The following is a 22,535-nucleotide window of genomic DNA, read 5'->3' as shown; positions in this document are numbered from 1 at the left end:
AACAACACACAGGGAATAGCTTCCCACTGCCACAGGGCAGGGCTGGATGGGATCTTGGAACAGAATTCCTGGCTGGGCTGGAATTCCCAGAGCAGCTGTGGCTGCCCCTGGGTCCCTGGAAATGTCAGCAGATGGAACTTGATGGGCTTTAAGGTCCCTTCCCACCCAAACCTTTCTGATTATGTGACCTTTCCTCAACTGCTGCAATCCCTAGGGAATGGAGAGCTGAGCTCCTGCCCATTCCCAGCTTTTCCAGGGCTCTCCACAGCTCTCCAAGCTGCAAATAAATCACCCAAGCAGATGCTGTGGTTTACATTTTTATTGAATTGAACAATTAAACCTCTCAGCCTCTGCAGAGTTTGAATCTGCTCCAAACAACACCAAGAGTCCAAACCCACACAAATCCATCGAGGTGGTGGGAAAGTACATCCAGTCCTTGCTTTGATTCCTTGGATATGGAGGATTTCAAACAACTCAGGCCAGTTTTGCCTGATTGTTTCACCAGGAGGTTTTCATGCAGCACGGAGCAGCCAGGGATTCTGGATCTGTCTCCCACAGCTGGATAGCAAAATCAGGATTTTAGCCAATGCAATGACATTTCCAAGAGCTCATGGAGCTGGAAAAATCTACTCCCACAGCAGCAGGGCCTTATCAGACTGCACCTGCCAGTCCTGCAATCAGCACTGTCTGATTTCACACTCAGAGACACAATAAACGACAAATGTGCTCAGGGATGTTGAGTCCTAAGCTGCCAAACTGGAAATTATGAATTATGTGCCATTTCTCCTACTTTTTGTCCTTTCAGCAGAATCATCCCAAAATCACCAGTGAGTTTTGGGATGTTGAAGATTGTCTGCTTCAAAAAGGGGGAAAAACCACTGAGTCCAAAACACACACAAACCCCACAAGACCAGGATAACCAAAGCAGGACCAGGCTCAGCAATGCCAGATGGAAAAACTGGAGCAGAATTCCTCCAAAATCACCTCCAAAGCGTCCCACAGGCAGCTCAGGAAAATCAAAGGATTCCCATGTTATCCAGAAGCATCAATTCGAGGAAAACTGTGCTACTCATTTTCCCAGAAACCTTCATCCTGTTCAGTGCCAGATTCCGGGTCTCTGCTGGGTTTTAGGGACCTGGTGAGGCAGCAGGAAATTTCCTTTCAGCCACCCTAAACCTTATAGAAACTCCTAAAAAACCTCTGGCAAAGGAGTTACAGGGAAAAAAAAATCCAGTTATTCTCCAGCTCACTTTGAAAAAGATGCAACTATTCACAAAGTGTCCACGAGCAAGCACGACTGTCACAGCACCAACTGGGAAATAAAAAACATCTTTACTATAAATACTTCTGTTCATTTGCATAATTTATTTTAAAAGAAACAAAACAAAACAAAAAACCCCTTCTAGGATCTTCTCTCACTTTCGGCAAGTTGCTGAATGTTTTTATCTCTGCTAAAAACACAAAAGTTTGTGCTCACAGATGATTTGTGGCCTGTTCACCCTCACAGCTCAAGAGAATGTTACAGACACAAATTCCTTCAGCTGGACTAAAAGCTTTGTGGAATGGTTTCTACTGGTGCCAGCCTTTACTACCAGTTTACTCTCTCCCCTACAAAACCAGCTCTATCACCTCTGTCCTGCCCTGCACCTCAAATGATGCCACCATTCCTGCTGCTAGGAAACGTTATTCCAGCTGCCCAGCCTTACTCGAGCTGCCAATTCTCACCACAGCTGCGTTTTCCCTGAGGATTCCTAAAAACCACAAAGGGGCTTGCACTGCTCAGGATTCTCAAAACCTGGAGACTCAATTTATTTCCATGGCCTTTTCTGGATGCTGGTCCTGCTGTGGGAGGAGCTGCTCAGGGATCTCACAGTGCTGGCAGGGCTGGGGAGGCTGGGGTTGCTCCTCACGGACGAGAGCTTGGAATCGTGGCTAGAAACACCTCGGGTAAGGCGGCCTGTGGGGAAAAACAATCCCTAATCAGAAATTGGTTGTCCACAAGTTGTGGCTGCCCCTCGATGTGTCCAGGTTGGATGAGCTTGGAGCAATCTGGGATAGGGGAAGGTGTCCCTGCCCATGGTGGAATGGATGGGGTTTAAGGTCCCTTCCCACCCAACTATTTCACAGTTCCGTAACAAGGTTGCAACGTGTTCTGGAGTCTTACTGGCAGTGTCTGAAGGAACTTGCTCCTCAGCCAGGTAATGCTTTAACTTCTGCAGATCATCTGCAGAAAACCTCCATTTGTTCTCTGCACGTGTGGGTGGCAACCTGGGAACGATTTTCCTCCGGGCAGTTCCTGTGGGAGCTGCCACCTGGCAGGACACCGGGAGCGTGCCGGTTATCAACCCCTCGGGGATCTTCTGAGCAAGGACCTTGAGGCCTGCAGGGACACACAGCATCCATTATCCCAGCTGGGTGGGACAGCAGGGAGCAGTCATGAGGGATTGACGGAGCTCAAGGTCCAGAAAGTTTGGATGGAAAAATGTGGGCAGCAGGAGAGGGGGGAATTCTGCCCCTCTGCCCTGCACAGGTGAGATTCTACATGGAGTCCAACTCTGGGGACAACAGCAGCAGGACCTGGAGCTGCTGGAGAGATTCCAGAGGAGTCCCCCCCTAAGCTCCCAAGGATCCAAGCTGGGAGAGCTGGGAGTGCTCACCTGGAGAGCAGAAGGCTCTAGGGAGAGCTTCCAGAACATTCCAGGGCCTGAAGGGGCTCCAGGAGAGCTGCAGAGGGACTGGGGACAAGGCCTGGAGGGACAGGACACAGGGAATGGCTTCCCACTGCCACAGGGCACGGCTGGATGGGATCTTGGGAACTGGGAATTCCTGCCTGGGCTGGAATTGGCAGAGCAGCTGTGGCTGCCCCTGGATCCCTGGCAGTGGCCAAGACCAGGCTGGGCACTGGGGCTTGGAGCAACCTGGGAAGGGCTGGAACTGGATAATCCTTCAGTTTCCCACCAACCCAAACCACCCATGATTCCATGACCCAGATCTTTCCCATCTCCAGCTCCCACAAGTCGTTCCTCACTCTCCTTTTCCCCAGGAGGTCAGGGAGAGCTCTCCCAGCCCCACCTACCCCCAGACAACATGAAGAGGTTCTCGAAGCCCCTCTCACACATGGTGGTGGCCGCCTGGCTCGCCAAGCGCTCATCGTTGTCGTACACGATGATGATTTTTCCATGGGCATTTTTCTGCCATGGGAATTGCTAAGGAGTCACTGCTGAGCTTAAGAGGATGTTGGAATATTTTAAAATGAAAAAGAGACCAATAAATGGGATTGGAGAGGGGAGGACTCCATATTTGGCTTGCAGGAATGTTTTCACTGTGGAATTCTCTGGCTGAGGCTTGTCAGACACAGCTTAATTCCCACTGGATTCAGCATTGCTTGAAGATTTGGAATGGCAACAGCCCCTTTGTTTACAACCTCCCCTCAGAATGAACAACCTGGCAATGATCAGCCTAATCCCACTCAGTAATCCTCTGTCTGTCCCCAATCCCATCAAGGTGCTGACACCAAGCCAAAGGATTTGATGGATGCATCCCTGCAGCATCTCCAGCAGCAGGAGAGCAGTGCCCAAGCGTGGCTTGGCCTTCCAGCAGCCAAAATCCCAGGAAATGCCAAATCCAGGCAGCTCCCACTGGAGTCAAGAGGAGACTTGAGGAAGTAGAATTCAGCATCTGATGGAGGCAGTGGAGCTGCACCAGGTAACTCCCCCTCCTGTTGTACCTTTTTTTGAGATCCCTCATTTTGTTTGGATAAGCTCCAACTGATTTTTGATTTTTTCACCAACATTTCCCCATGTTTCCATGTAAAGGATACATATTCCAGAATATCGTTTGTATAGGGATTCATGGTTCTAGACAACGTTGCAATGGGGTAGGAATGAGCTGCAGAAGGGAAAAGAGAGAGGGAAAAATCATTTGTATAGGGATTCATGGTTCTAGACAATGTTGTAATGGGTAGGAATGAGCTGCAAAAGGGAAAAAAAGAGGGAAAAATCATCCAGAGGCTGAACACCAACAGCCTAGGATACAACACCCTTGAGAACCTACTGAGTATGGGATAAGCACTGGGAAAATCCAGTGATGTCCCAGCTGGGGGACAAAACCCAGCTGGAATGTGGCCCAGAGCTGATATCCATGCCTGTGGGATTGTGGCTGCTAGTTGGAGCCCTGGAGGCTGAAAATTTCAGGCTTTCTGAGCAGCTCAGGGGTGCTGACCCTCAGGCAGGCACCACATTTGACTCAAGGCTTTGGAATAAGCTTCCAAGATTGCGTGATAGCACAAGAGTTGTAGTTTGTATAATATTGTGTGATCTCACAAGGTGGAAAACTTGGATTTCAGTATATAGTGATGTGTGTCAGTCAAGATAGAGGGCTTTGGATGTTGTCTGAGTCCTTCTTCATGGCTTTGGGTGGTTTTCTGTAATTGGGTGAAAAAGACCCACGTTGTGGGCCTTAAGTAGTCATTATTGGGTCAAAACCATAAATAATAGAGGTATCACCTCGTTATTGGGTGACTATCACTTAAATAACATTAGAAAGAGTTTGAAGCTCTCGATTTTCCTTCCTTTTCCTAACTTACTAATTAAGCTCACCACTCATGAGCCTGTAAATACTGTAAACAGATAAGAAAAAACAAACAACCAAGTCCAAACTCAAACTCTACGTTTCCCCTGCACTGTTCATCCTGACCTTGGCAAAGAATAAAGAAACCAGGCCTGTAGGAGCCGCTCACCTCCCACGATGTGGCACTGCTCGTAGGCGTCGCGGTCCCGCACGTCCAGCAGCAGGAAGGGGCAGTCGGGGTAAGGCCTCTCCTTGGCCTGGGGATCCTCTTCCTTTGGAGAATCCTTCTCCACGTCCAGCTCTCCGACCCCACTGATCACACTGCAAAGGGAACAAGGCGGTTAAAGGAATGCTGCTGGGTCTCTCCAGCAGCTCCATGGCTGGGGAAGAGCTGGGATAAAGTTTCCTCCTCTTCCAGCACTGTCCTGGGATTCCTTCACGTGGTGGGGTTGGAATTATTCTCAATCCCAGGATGGTTTGGGTGGGAAGGGACCTTAAGGATCTCATTCCACCCCATCCATGGGCAGGGATGCCTCCCACTGTCCCAGGCTTTTCCAAGCCTTGTCCAGCCTGGCCTTGGACATCCCAGGGATCCAGGGGCAGCCACAGCTGCTCTGCCAATTCCAGCCCAGCCAGGAATTCCCAATTCCCAAGATCCCATCCAGCCCTGCCCGTGGCAATAGGAAGCCATTCCCTGTGTCCTGTCCCTCCACCCCTTGTCCTCAGTCCCTCTGCAGCTCTCCTGGAGCCCCTTTAGGCTCTGGAGCAGCTCTAAGGTTTTCCTGGAGTTTTCTCTTCCCCCACTTATCTTGGGACACTCCCAGGGATCCAGGTGCAGCCAGAGCTTCTCTGGGAATTCCAGCCCAGCCAGGAATTCCTTCCCAATATCCCTGTGTCGCTTTGAAGCCATTCTCTATCTCCTGTCCCTCCATATCCATACAAAAACATCAGCAACGTGAATGCACATGACTGAGTTATCCCCAAAATTCTGGAATGTGAGGGCCTGAGTGGGATGGAATCCCACAAACACAGATTTCCTTGTCATACCATAACCAGGTGACAACAATGTGGGGTTGCTGCCTCCATCCCAAACCCATTCCAACAGGAAATACTGCCAATCCTTTTCCCTCTCCCCTACAAACCCAGGCTTTAAGGAGAAATACAGGACAAAACCACTCAGCAGCAATTTAAAACTAGTTTTAGCCGAGCTCAAATCATCATCTGCAGGAAGAAAACTGATGTTTCTGTGTGGCACCTCTGCAGGGTGGAGCGATGGGATTCCCCTCCTCCTGAGTTGTTCATGAACAGGACTGAGCTGGGTGAGCCCTCAGGGCTCCCTTTGCCATTTGTCCCCGCTGCATCATCACCTGCAGCATCAGCGTCATCTGGGGAGAGAAACAGGAGTTAAGGAGCTGCAGGAGGAGGTAAACAAGCAGGTTTTAAGGGCAGTTTCTATTCCTGGAAAGAAAAGTGTCACAGCTTTATCTTCATCCTCTTAACCAGGAGAATTTACCTAGAGCCTTCTATTTAAAATAATAAAGAGCCACTAGATTTTTTTAAATTTTTTTTGGCTTGAGATCTCATTTTGAAGAAGTCAATAAAATAGAACTTTTGATGTGGATTATGTTCCTTTCCTACTTGCAAACCCTTCTTTTTTTTAGCAGTGTTTCTATTCCTAGCCTGGAATTACTGCAGGCCACAGATGAAGTTTTATTTTCCCTCAGCTCTTCCCCTTTGTCCCTGCCCTCAATGTTGTCTTTTCCCACCTTTTCCTGCTCCTCTATCTCATTTTTTGAGAGTTTTCTCCCTTTTTCCCACCTTGCAGCTTGTGCAGCTCTTTGTTGGTCACTTCTAAGGTTTCATTGGACAGAGAGGCCACCTGGAGAACCTGCAGGGCACAAAATCACACATCAGAGACACTGAGCCCCACATCCATGGCAGGGAAACACAGTAGGGATCAGCTCATGGAAAAACAATCCAGGGAAAAAATAAAAATCCCATGTCTGCAGAATCCCACTCTTCAACATCTCCAAGTTTAACCTTCCCTTTCCTTCTCTCCTGAGAAGATAATTTGTTTTGTTTTTTCGAGTTTTGAAGCAGTTTTCTTGAACCAGCACCCTTCAGCTTTTTATTTCCTGATCAATTTTCACTTTAAAATATTATGATTCACTGCTTTTAAATAAAATAATGCACAGAAAGCCTTGAAGTCCCAACGGCCCACTTTCTGCAGTTAAACTGGGGTCAGAGATGGCCTCAGACACAAAACTCAGATTTAGCTGCTGCTTTACACAGCTTTTTTCTTCCGCAGATGCTTGTAGATCCTTTTAAGTTAATGGACAAATAAAGTAAGGAATAAATTTCAAAGATGGAGCCATCACAAGCTTTGATTCGTAATTAAAGGCATTTGGCCACTGTGGGAACGAACTATTTGAAGGAAGAAGCCAAGACAGAATAATTACAACTAAAGCTAAATAATTACAGAGGAATTTTTATTCCAAGGGAATAAAGGCAGCTCCTAAAAGATTTTGGAGGCTAGAGAGGGATCTGTACGTACCAACTGAGCAAACGTTGTCACCTTCAGCCTTTTAAACAGCTCATCCTTTCTATACCTGTAATCTTCAAAAACAAAACAAAGAGGACAAAGTAAATTTTCAGCTCATTCCCAGTTTTTTTAGACACCAGATCGCGGCTTAATTCCAGTTTTTCTCCAAGATTCTTCTGCAGCCCGGCAGGAACTCAGGGCAGGTTTGTGCTGAAGGATGAGAGCAGCAAACCTGGAGAGTTTGTGAAATGCCAGTTATGAAGAGAAGGTTTAATTAATACCAGTTATAAATACAGATTTCAATTAATACCATTTATGAAGAGAGATCTTGTCCAGTTATGAAGAAGTGGAAGAGCAGATTTAGTTGCTCTTAGACTCAAATATGAATTTATGTTTTCCATGGTGCTGGGGGAAGAAGAAGTTCAGGAATTTCCCCTTTCCCTGATGTTCTTTGGAGCCTATTGGAGCCACAAAGCTCCTTAAACCAAAAATTCATTTACTTGAATTTTAAATTTGTGTAAATTACAGCAGTATCAGAGCATGATTTGCCTTTGCAAATACCAAGCTAAACACACAGGTTTTATCTTAACAATTAAAGAAAATCTAAGATTTTATACTTTATCTGACAATTAAATTCTGATTTCTTCCATTTGCTGATACAGATCGCCTCAAGGAATGGAAAACTGACATAAGAAACTAGACTAATTGAGTCTTATTGGGTAATTAACACAAGAAACTGGACTAATTGAATGTTAATCCTGAAGACACAGCTTAGGCTGGAAGAAAACTGAGCAGGGCTGTTGGCAAAGATCCAGAGCAGAGATTCCCAAGAGAGCCACGGTGGGAGCCTGATCCCATCCAGATCCTGGAGATGCAGAAGGGAAAAACCTCCTGCAGTGAAACAAAAGGTGTGAGGAGGAAAGAGAAGCCAGGATGGGTATCAGTAGGAACATCTTGACATGGAATAACCTGTGCAGGGGAGCAATGGGAGCTTTGTCCTTTGGGAAATGCAGGGCTGGAAAGGAGCTGGTCACTCTCCAGCTGCTCAGCTCTCGGGGATAACAATGGAGAGCAGGATCTTTGGCAAATCCACTCAGTTCAACGATTCTAAATCCTCTAAAACCATCTGCTGAATGCTCCATTAGCTTATGGGAGATGAGGGAGGAGGGGGAAGGGCTCCTTTGCGCATTCCTGCAGCCACAACACAAAAAACAAATCCCCCCCAAAAATCCGATGGGATTCACTTACGGAAATTCTCAAGCTGAGTTGTGTTTAGGCTGGAGGCAGAGATCTCTTCCCAACACGTTCAGAGTTCCCAAATTCCTAAATTCCTGCCCTAAATAATTTTGATCAGGCTGCAAAACACACACCTCTTTGCACCTCACAAGCTGTCCTAGAAAAAAAGGAGCCCTTCCAAAATATCCACTGCACATCCAAACCACGGGGCTCAAGCCACAGGAGGTGCAGAGAAACTGGATTTTGGAGGATGAGGGGGTGCAGAAACTGGATTTCAGGATGTCAATTAACTGGGAAAGGACCCTCCTTGTTCTAGCAAAACCACCTGGTTTCAAGCCTCAAGCTGAGGTTGATAAATCCTCAAAAAAAACCCTAAAAAACCCCTCAAAAACCACCCCCCAAAAGCCCAGCAATAATTATCTCCTGTAATTATTTCCCTTTTCATCAGCTCAAGGATTAAAGTTGCCCAGCCAAGGTCAAAAAGAGCCTTTCTGTCATGGCAAATAAACTTCATTTAGAAGGAGAAATAAAAGCAGCAAATCTTGGGAAGTGATGGATGGACAAAAGCTGTCAAACAATGCAGTTCCTGGATGGCTCCTTCCCACATCAAATGAAGACTTTTTATCCCCAAAAAAGCCTCTTTGCCCTAGATCTTGCCTTTGCCACCCAAAATGCCTTCCCAGAGAGCTCAGACGTGCTGCTTCCAGCTCCAAAAAGGCGACCCCACGTACCCGGTCCGGTCCTGGCGGATCCGTCGGCACTTCCTGACATGGTTTTGCTTGGAATGGTTCTGTTTTCCAAGGATGGAGAGGAGGGAAACAAGAGTAGGGAGAGAAGGAAGAGACCTCCTGTGTGTCCTCAAGTCAATCCTCCAAAGGATGGACGGTGGTGGGTGCAGCTCTTTAATTTTTTGACGGCGCGGATTTAAATCTCTCTCAGGTTACATAAGGGACAGAGAGGTGCCTGTGCTGGGGATTTCAATCTGCATCCAAAGGGTGTCATCTATCCCTGAGAAACCAAGGGGGAGAAGCTCCTCCACTCCCTGGGAACACAACGTGTCCATTCAGCCTGGACAGAGTGAGAAAGTTTCTCCAAAACACATACGCGCACGAAAAAAAAAACTAAAAGAGGAGGGAATAAAAGAAGTGCACGAAACGGATCCATGGTGAGATAGAAAAACCCACCCGGGGCCACACACACAAAAAAAAAAAAAAAAAAACCAAGATTTTCAACACGAATAAAAAGCAAGGCAGTGTCCAGCACTGAAATCTCAGTCAACAGAGTGTTTTGGAAAGCTCCAGGTCATTCCTCTTTTCATTTTTTCCCTCCCTTCAAAGACCTGCAGTGTTTGAAAAAAAAAAAGAAAACAAACCCAACAAACCACCAACAAAGGCTCGTTTTGCACAGATAAATTCCCGTGAGCTCCCTCACAAAGTGGGGCTGAGAACTAAACCTGAACATTTCAAAACCTAATTAATCCTCATTAATGAAGGTTTCAGTTTAATTCAGGTTTGTTTGGTTTGTTTTTTTTTTCATATCCATAAATGCAGCTTTGAGGTAGAAGAGTTTTCCTGGCTCCTTATGTGAGAATAATCTGGGGAAAAAGTCATAAATCACCGCTTCTATTGGGAAAAATTAATTGAAAAGCCTGGTTTTGGGGAGAAAATAGAGAAATAAAAATAATTTAAGCCTTCATCAGCCTGAACAACCTAAAGTCTTCAAAATATCAGCGTTTAGTGCTGGTGAAATCAATGGAAACACAAGGAATGAGCTTGTTTTTTTCCTTATCTTGGAATATTCTGATAGGAATTTCAATTATCTAAAGATAAAAGAGCTTAAGTTGTGACCTCAAAGTGAAATAAAATCTCAGAAATGATCCACAAATCTTCCCAGATGAGTCTAGCCTGGATTTCTTAGCTCAGAGGACTTCCAATACCAAAATCCAATAAAAAAACTGCACAAAGAAGGATGTGGAAGATCCCTGCTTGGATTCTTAAATTCAATCTGTGGAGATTTGCAAGGAAAACCCTCCTGGAATTCATCTCCTGCTCTTTGAGTTTTGAACCAAGCCATTTTTAACCCCCCCTGCTCCTCCCTAGGTACTCACTTCTTTTGATCTCTTCCAATTTTTCCATGTATCTTGACAAACTATTTCCTGTAACAACAACAAAATAAACCAACTTATTACAATTATTCATTTATTTATTATTTGGGGTTTTCTTCAGGCCCATTAAGGCTTCGATTTTAATTGCTCTGAAGGAAACAGCTGTTTGTTCCAGATCCTCCTCCACAGTGACGATGAAAGGTACAAAAATGCCACAGTTTTTCTCTTTTCTCTCCAGGAAAGGAGAACTAAACACAACAATCCAAGGATTTGCTGTTCCTTTCCCAATATTTGGTGAGGATACTACAAGACTGTGTTACTGGCTAAAATGCAGCTGCTTTAATAACAAAATAAACCCCCACAAAGACACCCCCAAATAATTATCGTGGCTCCCACCCTTGACAAGATACAGGAAAAGTCCACGGACAGAAATTCCAAGAGCAGTAATTTCTATGGGAACCACCACAACAGAGCCTAACCCAGTTGAAACCTATTTAACCCCCAAATTCTTCTTTAAAAAAGAAGAGGAGGAAAAAAAAAAACCAACAAGTTTTAAGGTAACAAAGGGTTTAAACATGTGGTCATATACACACAGAGCTTTTAATCCTCAAATTTATGAGGGGGGTGCACGGGGGTGTGTGAAGATAAATACATATAAATACATAAAAATATAGATAAATACACATTAATATGTATAGTTCGTGCTTGTTTAAATTTCAGCTTTAAACGAAAATTATAAATGGGACTTTTTTTTATAAACTGCAAACATTTGGTGAGACAAATCATAAGCACAATAAGGATTCTGCAGTGTTGAGGTGAAATAGCTCAGGACAGAGGTAATTAAGACATTAATTATATTTTTCTGTCATCCGACACTCATTTTGGGTGGCTTTATCCCACAACAATTTCACTTACCAGTATCCAGACGACTTTTTATATGTTGATATTTGGGATTCGAAGGGATGCGCCGGTTTAGAAGCTGTTTCCAAACGGAAAAGATGAGAAATCAAAATTAAAAAAAAAAAAATAAAAAGAAAACAACAGAAAAATTATTAGAAAATGCAATTTCAACGGGTTTAAGAGACAGAAAAACGAGTGAGAATATCCTGAATCCCCATCTCGGTATTAAACCCCTCTGATCTAAAAGGCTTCAGAAGGAGAATTTCTCCCGTTTTTTCTCCACGCGGCTCCGGGGGCTGCAAGAACCATCCCCCCCGTCCTTCCCTCGTGTCCTCCCTCTCCGCCCGGACGGTGTTGAGAAGGCAAAACCCCTGACGGCACCTGAGGGTCGCCGAATCCGCCCCAAGCCGACATTGCCCCTCAGCGCCGTCCGCCCGCTCCGCCCGTCCCTCACGCGCGGCCGCACTCCCGCCTCCCGCCCACCCCGCAACTACGCGCGCCGCTATTGGCCGCCAGCCTCCCCAACAGCCAATCAGAGACCGCGCAGCGGGGAGCGCGCGCGTCGCCCGGCAACGGGAGGGACGCGGCGGGCGGGAAGCGGCGGGGAAGGGGAAAGGGGGGGCTGCGCATGCGCGGGCCGGAGGACACGCCCCCTTGAGCCCCGCCCCGCCCTGCCGGGAGAGCGCGATGGCGGCGCGCGCCCGCGGCAGCACCTGAGCGCAGGTGAGAGCGGCGCGCGCGCGGCCGCGGCCACGCCCCGCCCCGCCGGGAGCGCGCGCGGAGGATCCGCCCCACCCGTCCCGCGCTCAGGGAGGGGGGCGTGACCTCAGGGGGGTGTCCCGGACTTGGTCTGTGGGCGGGGCGTTGGTGGGTGTGGTTCGGGGGCGGGGTTTTGGCGGGTGTGTCCCCTCAGTGGGTGTGTCCCTTCCCTTTGACTGCCGTTGGCTCCCTCAACCACGTTGGCGTCACGACCCCCCAGACCCCAATAAGCTCCTGACCCCCTCAGTGACCCTATGGCCCCACTGACGCCCCCCTAATGAGCCCATGACCCCTCAAGCCACCCCATGGACTCTTAGTGGGGTCATGCTCCCCCCAGAACCCCATGAGTCCACAACCTCCCTTCAGACCTCGTATGGATCCACAGCTCCCCTCAGCCTCCCAATGACCCCCATGTTATCCTTCAAACCCCAAATGGCCCCACAATCCCCCTTGAACCCCAAAGAGGGTCCTTGTTCCCCCTCAAACCCCAAATGGACCCACAATCTTCCTCAGACCCCAGATGAGACCAATGTTCCCTCTCAGACTCCAAACCTTTGCTGGACCTGCCTCCCTGGGGACATGCAGGTTCTGGGAATGGGGGAGTTTTGGGGACATGGAAAGGGATTATAGGAATGGGGGAGTTTTGGGGACATGGAGGTGGTTTTTGGGAATGGGGGAGTTTTGGGGACGTGGAAAGGGGTTATAGGAATGGGGGAATTTTGAGGATGTGGAGGTGGGTTCTGGGGCCCTGGGGAGCTCTGTGGGAACGCTGGAATTCCAGAGGGACTCACGGTGTCCTGGCTGTGTCCCACAGGATGAAGGAGTGGTGGCTGCAGGTGGGGCTGCTGGGCGTGCCCCTCCTCGCTGTCTACCTGCACATCCCACCCCCCCAGCTTTCCCCAGCACTCCGCTCCTGGAAATCCTCTGGAAACTTCTTCACCTACAAGGACCTGAACATCTTCTACAGAGGTGACAGAGTCATCCCTTGGTGGCCTATGGGGACATTCCAAGGTGGTGACAAATCCCTCCCAGTTTTTGCCATCCTGGATCTGAAGGGATCAGAATATTTGGGATGGATCAGAACATTTCAGTGGAGAAAGTTGGTTCTTGTACCTTGCTGGGAAGGATCCCCAAAGCCTCCAATGGATGCATGGAAAAAACACAGGAAACCCTTTTTGCAGCAGCACAGAGGCTGCTGGAGTTAATTTGGGCTAATTAAATCCCTGAATTGATCACAGAGGTTTCCTAAGGGAAGCTGCAGTGGGATTCGAACCCATCCTTGGTTTTGGGGAACAGAGGGAGAGGTGGATTCCCAGCAGGATGAGCAGCAATTCCCATTAGAAGGGAGGAATTTTGGGAAAAGCTGACCCTGAGGTTCTCCCCACAGATTCCAGTGGCGCCGTTGGCAGCTCCGACGTCGTGGTGCTCCTCCATGGCTTCCCAACATCCAGCTACGACTGGAGCAAGGTGAGGGGGTTGGAATGTGACAGCAAATCCCAGGATTTTCAGCTCCTGGGGATGAGCAGGCAGCACAGCAGGGGTGGGCCACGCTCCAGAGGAGAATTCCTGATGGAATTCTGGAGGTACCACCATGCTCCAGGATATCACCTTGTTCTTCTCCCAGTGTGAAATCCAAGCTCTTTCCACATCCCACAGTCCAGGAAAACAGCCACAACAATGTCTTGGCTTTTTTTTGGGAGGGATGGTCTGGCTGTTTATTGGGAAAGTTTGACCTCCTGCTGTTTTCTTGGAGCTGGAATATTCTCCTGGGATGGTGGGGAGGAGCACACGTCCATCCATGGCTGCTCATCGCTGCAGATGTTTCCATCCTCTGCTCCCACTGGATGCTTTTTTCATGCATTTCTCCTCTTCCCAGATCTGGGAAGGGCTGACCCAGCGCTTTCACCGGGTGATTGCCCTGGATTTCCTCGGATTTGGATTCAGCGACAAGCCTGTGAGTACCCTGGGATGAGGATTTTCATGGTTGCTTTCAGCTCAGCACTCCAGAAAATTGGGTTTTGCTATCTAGGAGAAAAATTGGTTTTTCTCCTCCTATTTAGCTCTGGAAAAGGGATAAGTCATTACAACAGTGGGAGGGATAGGGAAGGTTTGTGGTGGACCTTCAGCTGGGTTTGATGGGACTCCAAAACTCACCTTGACCCCTTTGGAGCATGGACAATGTGGCCTTGTGGACATCACAGGACATTGCTGCTCACAAGCTGCTGCTTTCCACATTTCCACATTCCTCCCTTGGGGTATTTCTCCTGGAACCTGTGGGCTCCTGCTGCGTCAGGCTCTCACTGTGACCCCTCTCCCCATTTTTGCAGAGGCCCCATGGCTACTCCATCTTCGAGCAGGCCACCATCGTGGAGGGGCTGCTGCGGCACCTCGGGCTCCGGCACCAGAGGATCAACCTCCTGTCCCACGATTACGGGGACACGGTGGCCCAGGAGCTGCTCCACAGGTCCCTGCCACCCCTCCTGCCCCTTTGTGGTCTCCACCAAGATGATTTCCAGCAGATAAGTGGAAGGATGTGGTGCAGAACCCCCTTGTCCTTGTGCCTGAGGGCACATCCAAGGCTTCCATCCGTGTCCAGTTCCCAAAGGAAATGGAGATGATCCCACAGAATTTGACCTCCTGCTCTGTTGTTTCTCAGAGCATGGAGAGGTTTGGTTGTGTTTCAGCTTCTTCTCTGCTGTCCCCAGGTATGAGCACAATAAAACTGGGAGCATCCTGATCAACAGCCTTTGTTTATCCAACGGAGGTGAGGTTTGCCCAGGGTGGGAATCCATGGGATGCAATGGGATCAATGGGATGGGGATTCATGGGATGGGATCTGTGGGATGGGATCCGTGGGATGGAATCGGGATCCATGTGGGATGGAAATCCACGGCATGAGGATCCACAGGATGGGTTGACCTTCCTATCTCCCATCACCCAAATCCCAAGGATTGCAAAGTGCTGTAATTAACCAGGAGCATCAACCCTGGGGCTCCCTGGGCCGCCTTCATGGCACTGTGAAGGGGGACTAAATGGGAGATGTGGAGCAAAACACTTCCAGCCTTACAGCTCTGTTCTTTGATGTCCTTCCAGGGATTTTTCCTGAAACACACTACCCCCGCTTCATCCAGAAGGTGAGCTGCTGCCCTCTCTAGTCATGCTGAATACCAAAATCCCAAATAAACACCCTTTAGAGCCTGCCCCACCCCATGGACACCTCAAGGGTCTGGGCTGGGAATCATGGGAAAAACTTTCCGTGGATTTATCCATGTCTGATGTTGAGTTGTGCTCTCTTCTTTTTTTCCCTTTTTCCCAAGCTCCTCAAGGATGGGGGGCTGCTGTCCCCCATCATCCTGCGCCTCATGAACTTCTTCTTCTTCTCTGGAGGGTGAGCAGGGTCTCAGGGGTGTTGGGCACAATCCATAAGGATGTGAACCAAGTGGGAAAGGGGAAATGTAGGAATCAGAAGGAATTCTTGGCTGGGAGGTGGGGAGAACAGAATTCCCAGAGCAGCTCTGGCTGCTCCTGGATCCCTGAAAGTGTCCAAGGCCAGGCTGGACAGGGCTTGGAGCATCCTGGGACAGTGGGAGGTGTTCCTGCCCATGGCAGGGGGTGGGAGGGAATGATCCCTGAATTCCCTTCCAACCCAAACCATTCCACGATTCCATAAATCAGGGATTTGGCAGGCAGCAGATTCCCTGGCTCTGTCCCCGGAGAGGTGGGATTGACCTCTGGCCCATTCCCTCTTCACACTGGCCAAGCATTTTAGTTTAATAATAAACCAAATAACTTTTCTCTGGACACTGAAATCCTCCTCTCCCACAAGTGTTGGAATTACACATTTCTGAGGCAACAAAACCCCTGCACTACCAGATTTTTATATTTTTAGCAGTGTTAAAAACCCTTTCCCCCCCCCCCCCCCCCACTCCCCCCCCCCAAAAAAAGCTCTTTGAGGCCATCCAACACTTACTTGGGGGACATCTTGGAGTTTTTCTGTGGAAACTGGAAGTGTTGGAATTTTTTTGCCCTTGAGTAGTTTTCAACACTGCTGTTGTGCCTCTCCAAATTCCTTTTTTTTTTTTTTTTTTCCAGGCTTGGGGCAGTTTTTGGGCCCTACACTCAGCCCTCACAGGCAGAAATCTGGGATATGTGGACAGCAGTGCGGAACAATGATGGGAATCTTGTTATGGACAGGTATCTTGGCACGAATTCCTGCATGAGCTGAAGGTCACACCTCCTCTGAGGTTTCCAGAGCTCAGCCAGGTTCTCCAGAACTTCCAGCTGCTTCTTTTGGAGTCTCGGATCAACATTACATCCAAAGGAAGAGCTGGGGGGTGATGTTGGAGCAGGGATTTTCTGGGATAATGCAAGGTTGGATCTGAGATGTGGAACCTGGAGATTTTTCCTTTGGAAGTCAAGGGTTTGGAGAGGTTTTAGAGCTCAATCTGTGGCAGGTATTTGAGCAGGACCCCCCACCCCCGTCATTGTCCCAGCAGAGATTTGCCTCTGGATTTGAACCTTCTGGGCCATTTCCAGAAGCCACAATCCCAAATCTTCAGCTTGGGAATTTTGGAAGGACACATTTCTTCCAGTTGGTGGCTTTTAGAAAGGTCTTGAGCTGGTGGTTGAGTTCAGTTCCTTGTCTGCCCTTCCCCCAGTGGGAGAACAGTCACTGAGCCCAGGGGTGATGATGTGCTGCTGCTTTCCCACAGGAGATGCAGATCCCACCTGGCCCCAGGAGCAAAGTCCAGGCTGGGTAGCACCCACCGTATAACAACCACTTTTCCTTCAGTATTTTGCAGTACATAAACCAGAGGAAGAAGCACAGAGAGCGCTGGGTTGGGGCTTTGATGTCTACCTCAGTCCCACGTGAGTAGAAATCCATTTCTTTGCTGGTTGGGATTTTTGGGAATTGCCCCCCTTCACTTTCAGCCTCCTTCCACTCATCAGCCTCTCGTCATTCTGAGCACCAATCTAGTGTTTCAGCAGAGATAACGTTCCCTGGTTCACATCTGGCTCTGCAAGTGCTGCTCCAAGGAAGCTGAGGAGCTTTTCAAACCCAAAAAGTTGCAACCAGGGAAAAATTTGGGAGCTGGAGGCTGAACTTAACCCCAGGGCAGAGCAGCCAAAGCCCACTCAGAGCTGTTTTGTTCAGTGCTCCACTGGAAGCTTCCCAAACTTTGTGTGAGGAGGGGACACTCCTGCAGGTCTCCTTGGGGACGTTCTAATTAATGAATCCATTAATTTGTGGAGATAAAAGCTCTGCCTGTGCTTCTCTTGCAGTGCATCTCATCTACGGGCCCCTGGACCCTGTGAATCCACACCCGGAGTTCCTCCAGCTCTACAAGTAAGACAAAAAGTGGGAATGTGCAACTGGGGCTTCATTCCAAGGGATATTTTGCCTGGCTATTCCTTCAATTCCATCCTCATGGAGGCTGTTTTTAATTCCCACTGGCACCTGCACAGCCAGGTGATTCAGTCAGAGCAATTTGGAAATTGGTTCTGCATTTTAGACACCAAAATCAGGATTTTTGGTTGATCTATTTTAAAACCAGACAGGAAAGATTTTGGTTCCTGAGGAAGTCTCCTCCTTCAAATTAACCTGAAGGAAATCCAGCACTTGGAAGGGGTCAGATGGAGCTGTTCCAGGCTTTTTTTTTTTAATCCCAAAAATGGGCTGTGCAAGAGGGCTAAATCTGCAGGAGTTCCTGTGCTTAAGCCTTGCTCTGTTTTTCCACCAGGAAGGTGCTTCCCATGTCCACAGTGTCGGTGCTGGATGATCACATCGGCCACTACCCCCAGCTGGAGGATCCCACAGGATTTCTGAATGCCTATCTGAACTTCATCAACTCCTTCTGAGCTGCTGCAGCTCAGTTCTCACTCTTGGCTTAAAGTCAGGCTTTGCTGGGGGCAGGAAAAAACATTGATTTTCTCTGCCACGTCCAACACTGAGCTCACACCTTCATCCTGGGCTGCCAAACTGAATGAAATCCTTGGAGAACTGGAAAAATGAGGGGAAAAGCAGAATGCTGGCAGCTCTTCCAGCCCTGCACTACCCCCTTCTTGCCCAGCTTAAATTGAGGGAGGCAGAGGTTTAAATTAACATGAAATCAGAATTTCTTACTTTCTTCATCACCCTAACTTGGGAATAAACAACCACTTTATCACCAGGGGGAGGCAGAAGTTCCCTCACAAAAATACCTCCATTCCCCTCCCTTCCCAGTTTTCCACATGGGATTTTTCCCAGTTTGAACCCAGGAAAAGGCTGCCCTGAGGTTTGGTTATTACCTGACATAAAGCTCAGAATTGAATCTGCCTCAAGAGATGGAGTTTAATCTCTCTCTGTACATTGAATTTTCTGTGTGGAAGAAGAGACAGTCACAAAAAATATTGCAAAGTTGGAGGTTTGGGGTGGTTTTTAATTGTTTATGTTGGAGTTTAATAGCATCCCTTTAGGAATAAGGGGTTTTTGCTTAATAAACAGCCATTATGGGCTATTTTTTTCTGTACTGGAGCAGTCAGAATTAGAACAAAAAAAATTTCTATTTTATTAACAGTAATTCATATTAATTCCACCACCTGAACCAGTGTTTATTTTCTGTTAATAAAAAGCAATTTTGACAAAAAAAAAATCTGATTTCGTTTTCTCGCATCTTTCATCTTCCCTAGTTGAGATGCCATAAATTAGGTGGGAATGGTTAAATGACAACAAGGGCAGGGAATGGCTCAGTACCAGCCAGCCACTAATGGAACATCATACAAAAGATTTCCCAAACTGAGGAATAAAAACTACATGCACAAGGGAAACACCCCACCCCGGCGCCAAAAAAAAACCACCAAAAAAAAGGGGGAATTCCAGTGAATTGCAGTGCTGGAACTCTCAGCCCACAGAAGCCAGGATGACATCGACGGACGTCTCGTCCTTGCTCCTGACTGTCACCTGCATGGTCACACCGTCCCCAAGTGCCAGCCTGGACCTGACCAGCACGTCACAGCCACCTCTGTACACACCTGGGACAAAGCAACATGGAGAGGTCACTTTGGAGAAGCTCAGGGATCCATTCTGAATGAGGGCAGGACAGGTTGAATCTTCAGCCAGGTTCTACCAACCCTGTGGAATGCTCCAGGCTGGAAAGCTGGGAAAGGCCTTGGGGGTGCTGTTGTAAGTGGCTGGACAACCCCAGGCGGGTAAGAGGCTAATGGTACCTGGGCACAGCCTCAGGATGGGGATTGTCCCCCAGCAGACACCCTGGAATCCTGGGGACAGCTCCCAACAGGAGAGTCCTGCAGGAGCTGGAGTGTGTGCAGGGAACAGAGCTGGGAAGGGTCTGGAGCCCCGGCAGGGGCTGAGGGAGCTGGGGAAGGGGCTGAGCCTGGAGAAAAGGGGGAGCAGGGGGGACCTTGTGGCCCTGCACAAGTCCCTGCCAGGAGGGGACAGCCGGGGGGTCGGGCTGTGCTGCCAGGGAACAGGGACAGGAGGAGAGGGAACGGCCTCAGGCTGGGCCAGGGGAGCCTCAGGGTGGATACTGGGAAAATTCCTTCCTGGGAAGGTTGTCCAGCCCTGGCAGACCTGCCCAGGGAAGTTTGGAGTCCCCATCCCTGGAGGAATTTAACAACCCTGTAGATGTAGCACTTGGGGACATGGGTGGCCTTGGCAGTGCTGGGAATGGTTGGTCTCAATGACCTCAGAGGGCTTTTCCAACCTCAACATTTCCATGATTCTGGAAGAAGCTGTGGGGTGTGGCAGGACAACTCAGGATGTGTCTTTAGCAACAGGAACTTGAGAACAAGACACTCCCAGAATGGTCCTTCTGAGATAAGCTCAGGCAAGGAATTTAATTATGTATGCTCTGGAAGTTCTCAAATCAGAGATTCTCCACCATTCCCATAGGTGGGAATTCCCTCATTCCAAGAGCTTGGCCTGAGCACACCCAAGACAGAGGCCTCCAAGTTAAGACTAGCTGCATTCAACACACTGAGTGACTTCAGAGAAAAAAAACCAAAACCTCTTTCTACAGAGAAAAGAAATCCCTAAATAACAGCAGGATCTCCTAACCCATTTCCCCTCATTTAGAAAAATCTGTGAGGACATGGAAACATGAAATTCAGCAGCAGGAACACTTACCAGCCAAGTAAAGGGTGTGAGAATTTTTGTTTTCTGGCACTTTATCTGACCTCTCACAGGGTTGCATGCCCAGGAACTTGACAATGTTATTGACAGCTTCTGCATTCAGAGATTGAAGGAGAAAATTATTCCAGGTGATTATTTATTACACTAAATAAAACCCCAGCGTGGCAGGTCAATAAAAGAGGGATTCTTACCATCCAGAGTTTTGATGGAACTGAGTGCAAAGGTTTCTTCTTTCTCAAAGTCATCTCCCACCTCTTCCCAGGCAGCTGCAAAGTTGGGTTTTAAAACCTTCTGGAGATGATCAGACACTGTCACCTCCAAGTCTTCCAACTGGGAGAAAAAAGAAAAAAGAAAAAAAAAAAAAAAAAAAAAAAAAAAAGGAAATTTTCGTTATGGAAATGATCCTCACCTTGGAAAGAGAAAAAAGAGCCCACAGCATTTTGTCAAGATAATGTCTGGTTTTAATTCCAGGAGAACCATATAAAAATAGCTTCTAAAAAGAGAAGTAGAATTTATGATGGTCATCTGTAAATCTTAAAAACATTTACACAAAACATCTGTGAGACCAAAGTGATGCCTTAAGTTTGAGCTTCCCTGTTTTTCAGACTCTGTGCTGCCCAGGGCTGCAATTCTGAGCCTCACATTCAGTGTCACTCAGCTCTGCACAGAGCAGGAGACAAAACAAATCCTTTTACTGATAAAGACCAAGGACAACTTTCAGGCCCAAAAGCACAAACAAGGGTGGGCTGAAGGGAGGAACAAGAACCTGAAGCTGTAATTGGACAATTAAACCCCAAGATGCAAATGGATCAAAACTTATAAAAGTGTGAGACCTCGTGACTGGTCAGCCACTTTGTGACCATTTTTAGCCCGCCTTTTAGCCCACCTTGGGTGTAGCCCTGGCCAGGCTCTTGTCCTGCCCAAGGTGTGTCCTAAAGGCCTTTTAATAAATATCTACTTTATTCTCCAGCTCTGTCCAGTCTCTGTTTCAGGTCAGCCTTCCCAAGGCATCAAAAGGAGAGCAGACAATGGGGCCAGCACTTGATGGGTCAAATCCCTTTACAGCCTCTCCTGGGCTTCCATGGAGAGATTTCCTCAGAATCCAGGGAATCCCAGGATGGGTTGGAAGGATCTTTAAAATAATCCAGTTCCAACTCCTGCCATGGGCAGGGACATCTTCCACTGTCCCAGGCTGCTCCAACCTGGCATCAGACATGCCAGGGATCCAGGGGCAGCCACAGCTGCTCTGGCAATTCCAGCCCAGCCAGGAATTCCATTCCAGGATCCCATCCAGCCGTGCCCTGTGGCAGTGGGAAGCCATTCCCTGTGTCCTGTCCCTGCAGGCCTTGTCCCCAGTCCCTCTGCAGCTCTCCTGGAGCCCCTTTAGGCCTTGGAATGTTCTGGAAGCTCTCCCTGGATACTTCTCTTCTCCAGGGGAACATTCCCAGCTCTCCCAGCACCAGAAGGAGCTTTTATTTCCTCCAGTACTTCCTGAACTCTGACTGTATCCCTGACCACACAATTAACAAAAATTCAAATGTTTGGGGTGAAAAAGACTGGAGCACAATTCTGAAAACAGATAATGGAAGTTGTTTCTTCCTTCCCTCCTCTCTGCCCGCGCAAATTCTATCCCACAGGGCACAAAAACTTTGACAGATATGAAGTTTTGGGGAAGGCTCTAAAAATGACATTTTACAGAGTTTTGCTTTTTCAGGCAGATTGAATATCAGGATTGAGAGGAAACTTGACCCAATGGCCACATTTACCCCAAGTTAGTGACAAGGGAGCAGGGAACAAATCCTGGACTCACCACATACTCATCCTCATAGCCATCTTCCTCTGGCACCCCCGTGCTGGGGTCGCAGTCCCGCACCATGAACTTCATGGTGCAGCTGAAGGTACAAGTCACTGGGAAGAGAGAAAAATCCTGGATAATTGGGGAAGATTCCTCTGCTGGAGCACTCTCCTCCCAAAACCAGACTGGAAAATCCATCAGTTTTGCCCCAGTAATGTTATTAGTATTAGATGTGTCTGGGGCAGAGTACTTAAATCTCATTTTCCCCTTTTATTTTAAAATAAAGGCCAAAAGAAGAGTTCAGGAGAATCCCAGGGGTAACAAAGCACTGATTCCAAATGCTGCGAATGAAATCCAGCAGTAGCCACCAGGAAAAATCCCACAAGGATTTCTGATAAATGGAATATGATTACAAACAGTGCGAATTACAAATCCACAGTTCAGTAAATTCAGATTAGCTCTAATCGTCCCTGGTATTAAAATAACTTAAAAATCCACT

At 48.0% G+C, this 22,535-nt stretch overlaps 3 protein-coding genes across 5 annotated transcripts in view; 1 reads left to right on the top strand and 2 right to left on the bottom strand.

Annotated features, from left to right (window-relative positions):
• Positions 1-304: 304 nt before the first annotated feature.
• Positions 305-11,765, bottom strand: CEP41 (centrosomal protein 41). Its single transcript, XM_066318897.1, has 11 exons — positions 11,733-11,765; positions 11,367-11,430; positions 10,455-10,502; positions 7,124-7,185; positions 6,388-6,457; positions 5,825-5,954; positions 4,739-4,890; positions 3,821-3,888; positions 3,077-3,191; positions 2,165-2,380; positions 305-1,957 (listed from the first exon to the last, which is right to left on the bottom strand). Exons 1-11 carry the CDS (start codon positions 11,763-11,765, stop codon positions 1,809-1,811), a joined length of 1,107 nt encoding a protein of 368 aa, XP_066174994.1. The 3' UTR covers positions 305-1,808.
• A 244-nt stretch (positions 11,766-12,009) lies between these two features.
• On the top strand, positions 12,010-18,742 carry MEST (mesoderm specific transcript). 2 transcript variants are annotated; one of them, XM_066318896.1, is made up of 12 exons: positions 12,010-12,074; positions 12,925-13,079; positions 13,498-13,577; positions 13,987-14,064; positions 14,438-14,574; positions 14,816-14,874; positions 15,204-15,244; positions 15,428-15,498; positions 16,203-16,304; positions 16,903-16,979; positions 17,394-17,457; positions 17,852-18,742. In XM_066318896.1, exons 2-12 carry the CDS (start codon positions 12,926-12,928, stop codon positions 17,967-17,969), a joined length of 981 nt encoding a protein of 326 aa, XP_066174993.1. In that variant the 5' UTR covers positions 12,010-12,074; position 12,925; the 3' UTR covers positions 17,970-18,742. The 2 variants fall into 2 exon arrangements, with proteins under 2 accessions (XP_066174993.1, XP_066174992.1); XM_066318895.1 differs by lacking the exon at positions 12,010-12,074 and having other exon boundaries at positions 12,827-13,079.
• The window catches only part of COPG2 (COPI coat complex subunit gamma 2), a 22,021-nt gene continuing 18,166 nt past the window's right edge, over positions 18,681-22,535 (bottom strand). For both annotated transcript variants that reach the window (XM_066318894.1, XM_066318892.1), the window contains 4 exons: positions 22,052-22,149; positions 20,433-20,571; positions 20,236-20,334; positions 18,681-19,121 (listed from right to left, as the gene is read on the bottom strand). In XM_066318894.1, the coding sequence (XP_066174991.1) occupies positions 18,991-19,121; positions 20,236-20,334; positions 20,433-20,571; positions 22,052-22,149 (467 nt within the window). In that variant the 3' untranslated portion in view covers positions 18,681-18,990. The remainder of the gene's footprint in view (positions 19,122-20,235; positions 20,335-20,432; positions 20,572-22,051; positions 22,150-22,535) is intronic.

Source organism: Sylvia atricapilla, chromosome 5 (genome assembly GCF_009819655.1).
Source record: "Sylvia atricapilla isolate bSylAtr1 chromosome 5, bSylAtr1.pri, whole genome shotgun sequence".
Lineage (NCBI taxonomy): Eukaryota > Metazoa > Chordata > Aves > Passeriformes > Sylviidae > Sylvia > Sylvia atricapilla.
This window is presented reverse-complemented; position numbering and strand designations above follow the sequence as displayed.

What these genes read in the sequence shown, in the direction of transcription:
- CEP41 (XM_066318897.1), bottom strand. Translation starts at nt 11,765, where the DNA reads ATGTCGGCTTGGGGCGGATTCGGCGACCCTCAG. An exon ending in CATCGCTCCACCCTGCAGAG is followed by an intron (nt 4,891 to 5,824) that starts GTGCCACACAGA and finishes TTCCCTTTGCAG; the next exon opens with TGTGATCAGTGGGGTCGGAG. An exon ending in GCAGTGCCACATCGTGGGAG is followed by an intron (nt 3,889 to 4,738) that starts GTGAGCGGCTCC and finishes TCCCTTCTGCAG; the next exon opens with CTCATTCCTACCCCATTGCA.
- MEST (XM_066318895.1), top strand. Translation starts at nt 12,836, where the DNA reads ATGTGGAGGTGGGTTCTGGGGCCCTGGGGAGCTCTGTGGGAACGCTGG. An exon ending in TTCTTCTTCTTCTCTGGAGG is followed by an intron (nt 15,499 to 16,202) that starts GTGAGCAGGGTC and finishes TTTTTTTTCCAG; the next exon opens with GCTTGGGGCAGTTTTTGGGC. An exon ending in GGGAATCTTGTTATGGACAG is followed by an intron (nt 16,305 to 16,902) that starts GTATCTTGGCAC and finishes CTTTTCCTTCAG; the next exon opens with TATTTTGCAGTACATAAACC.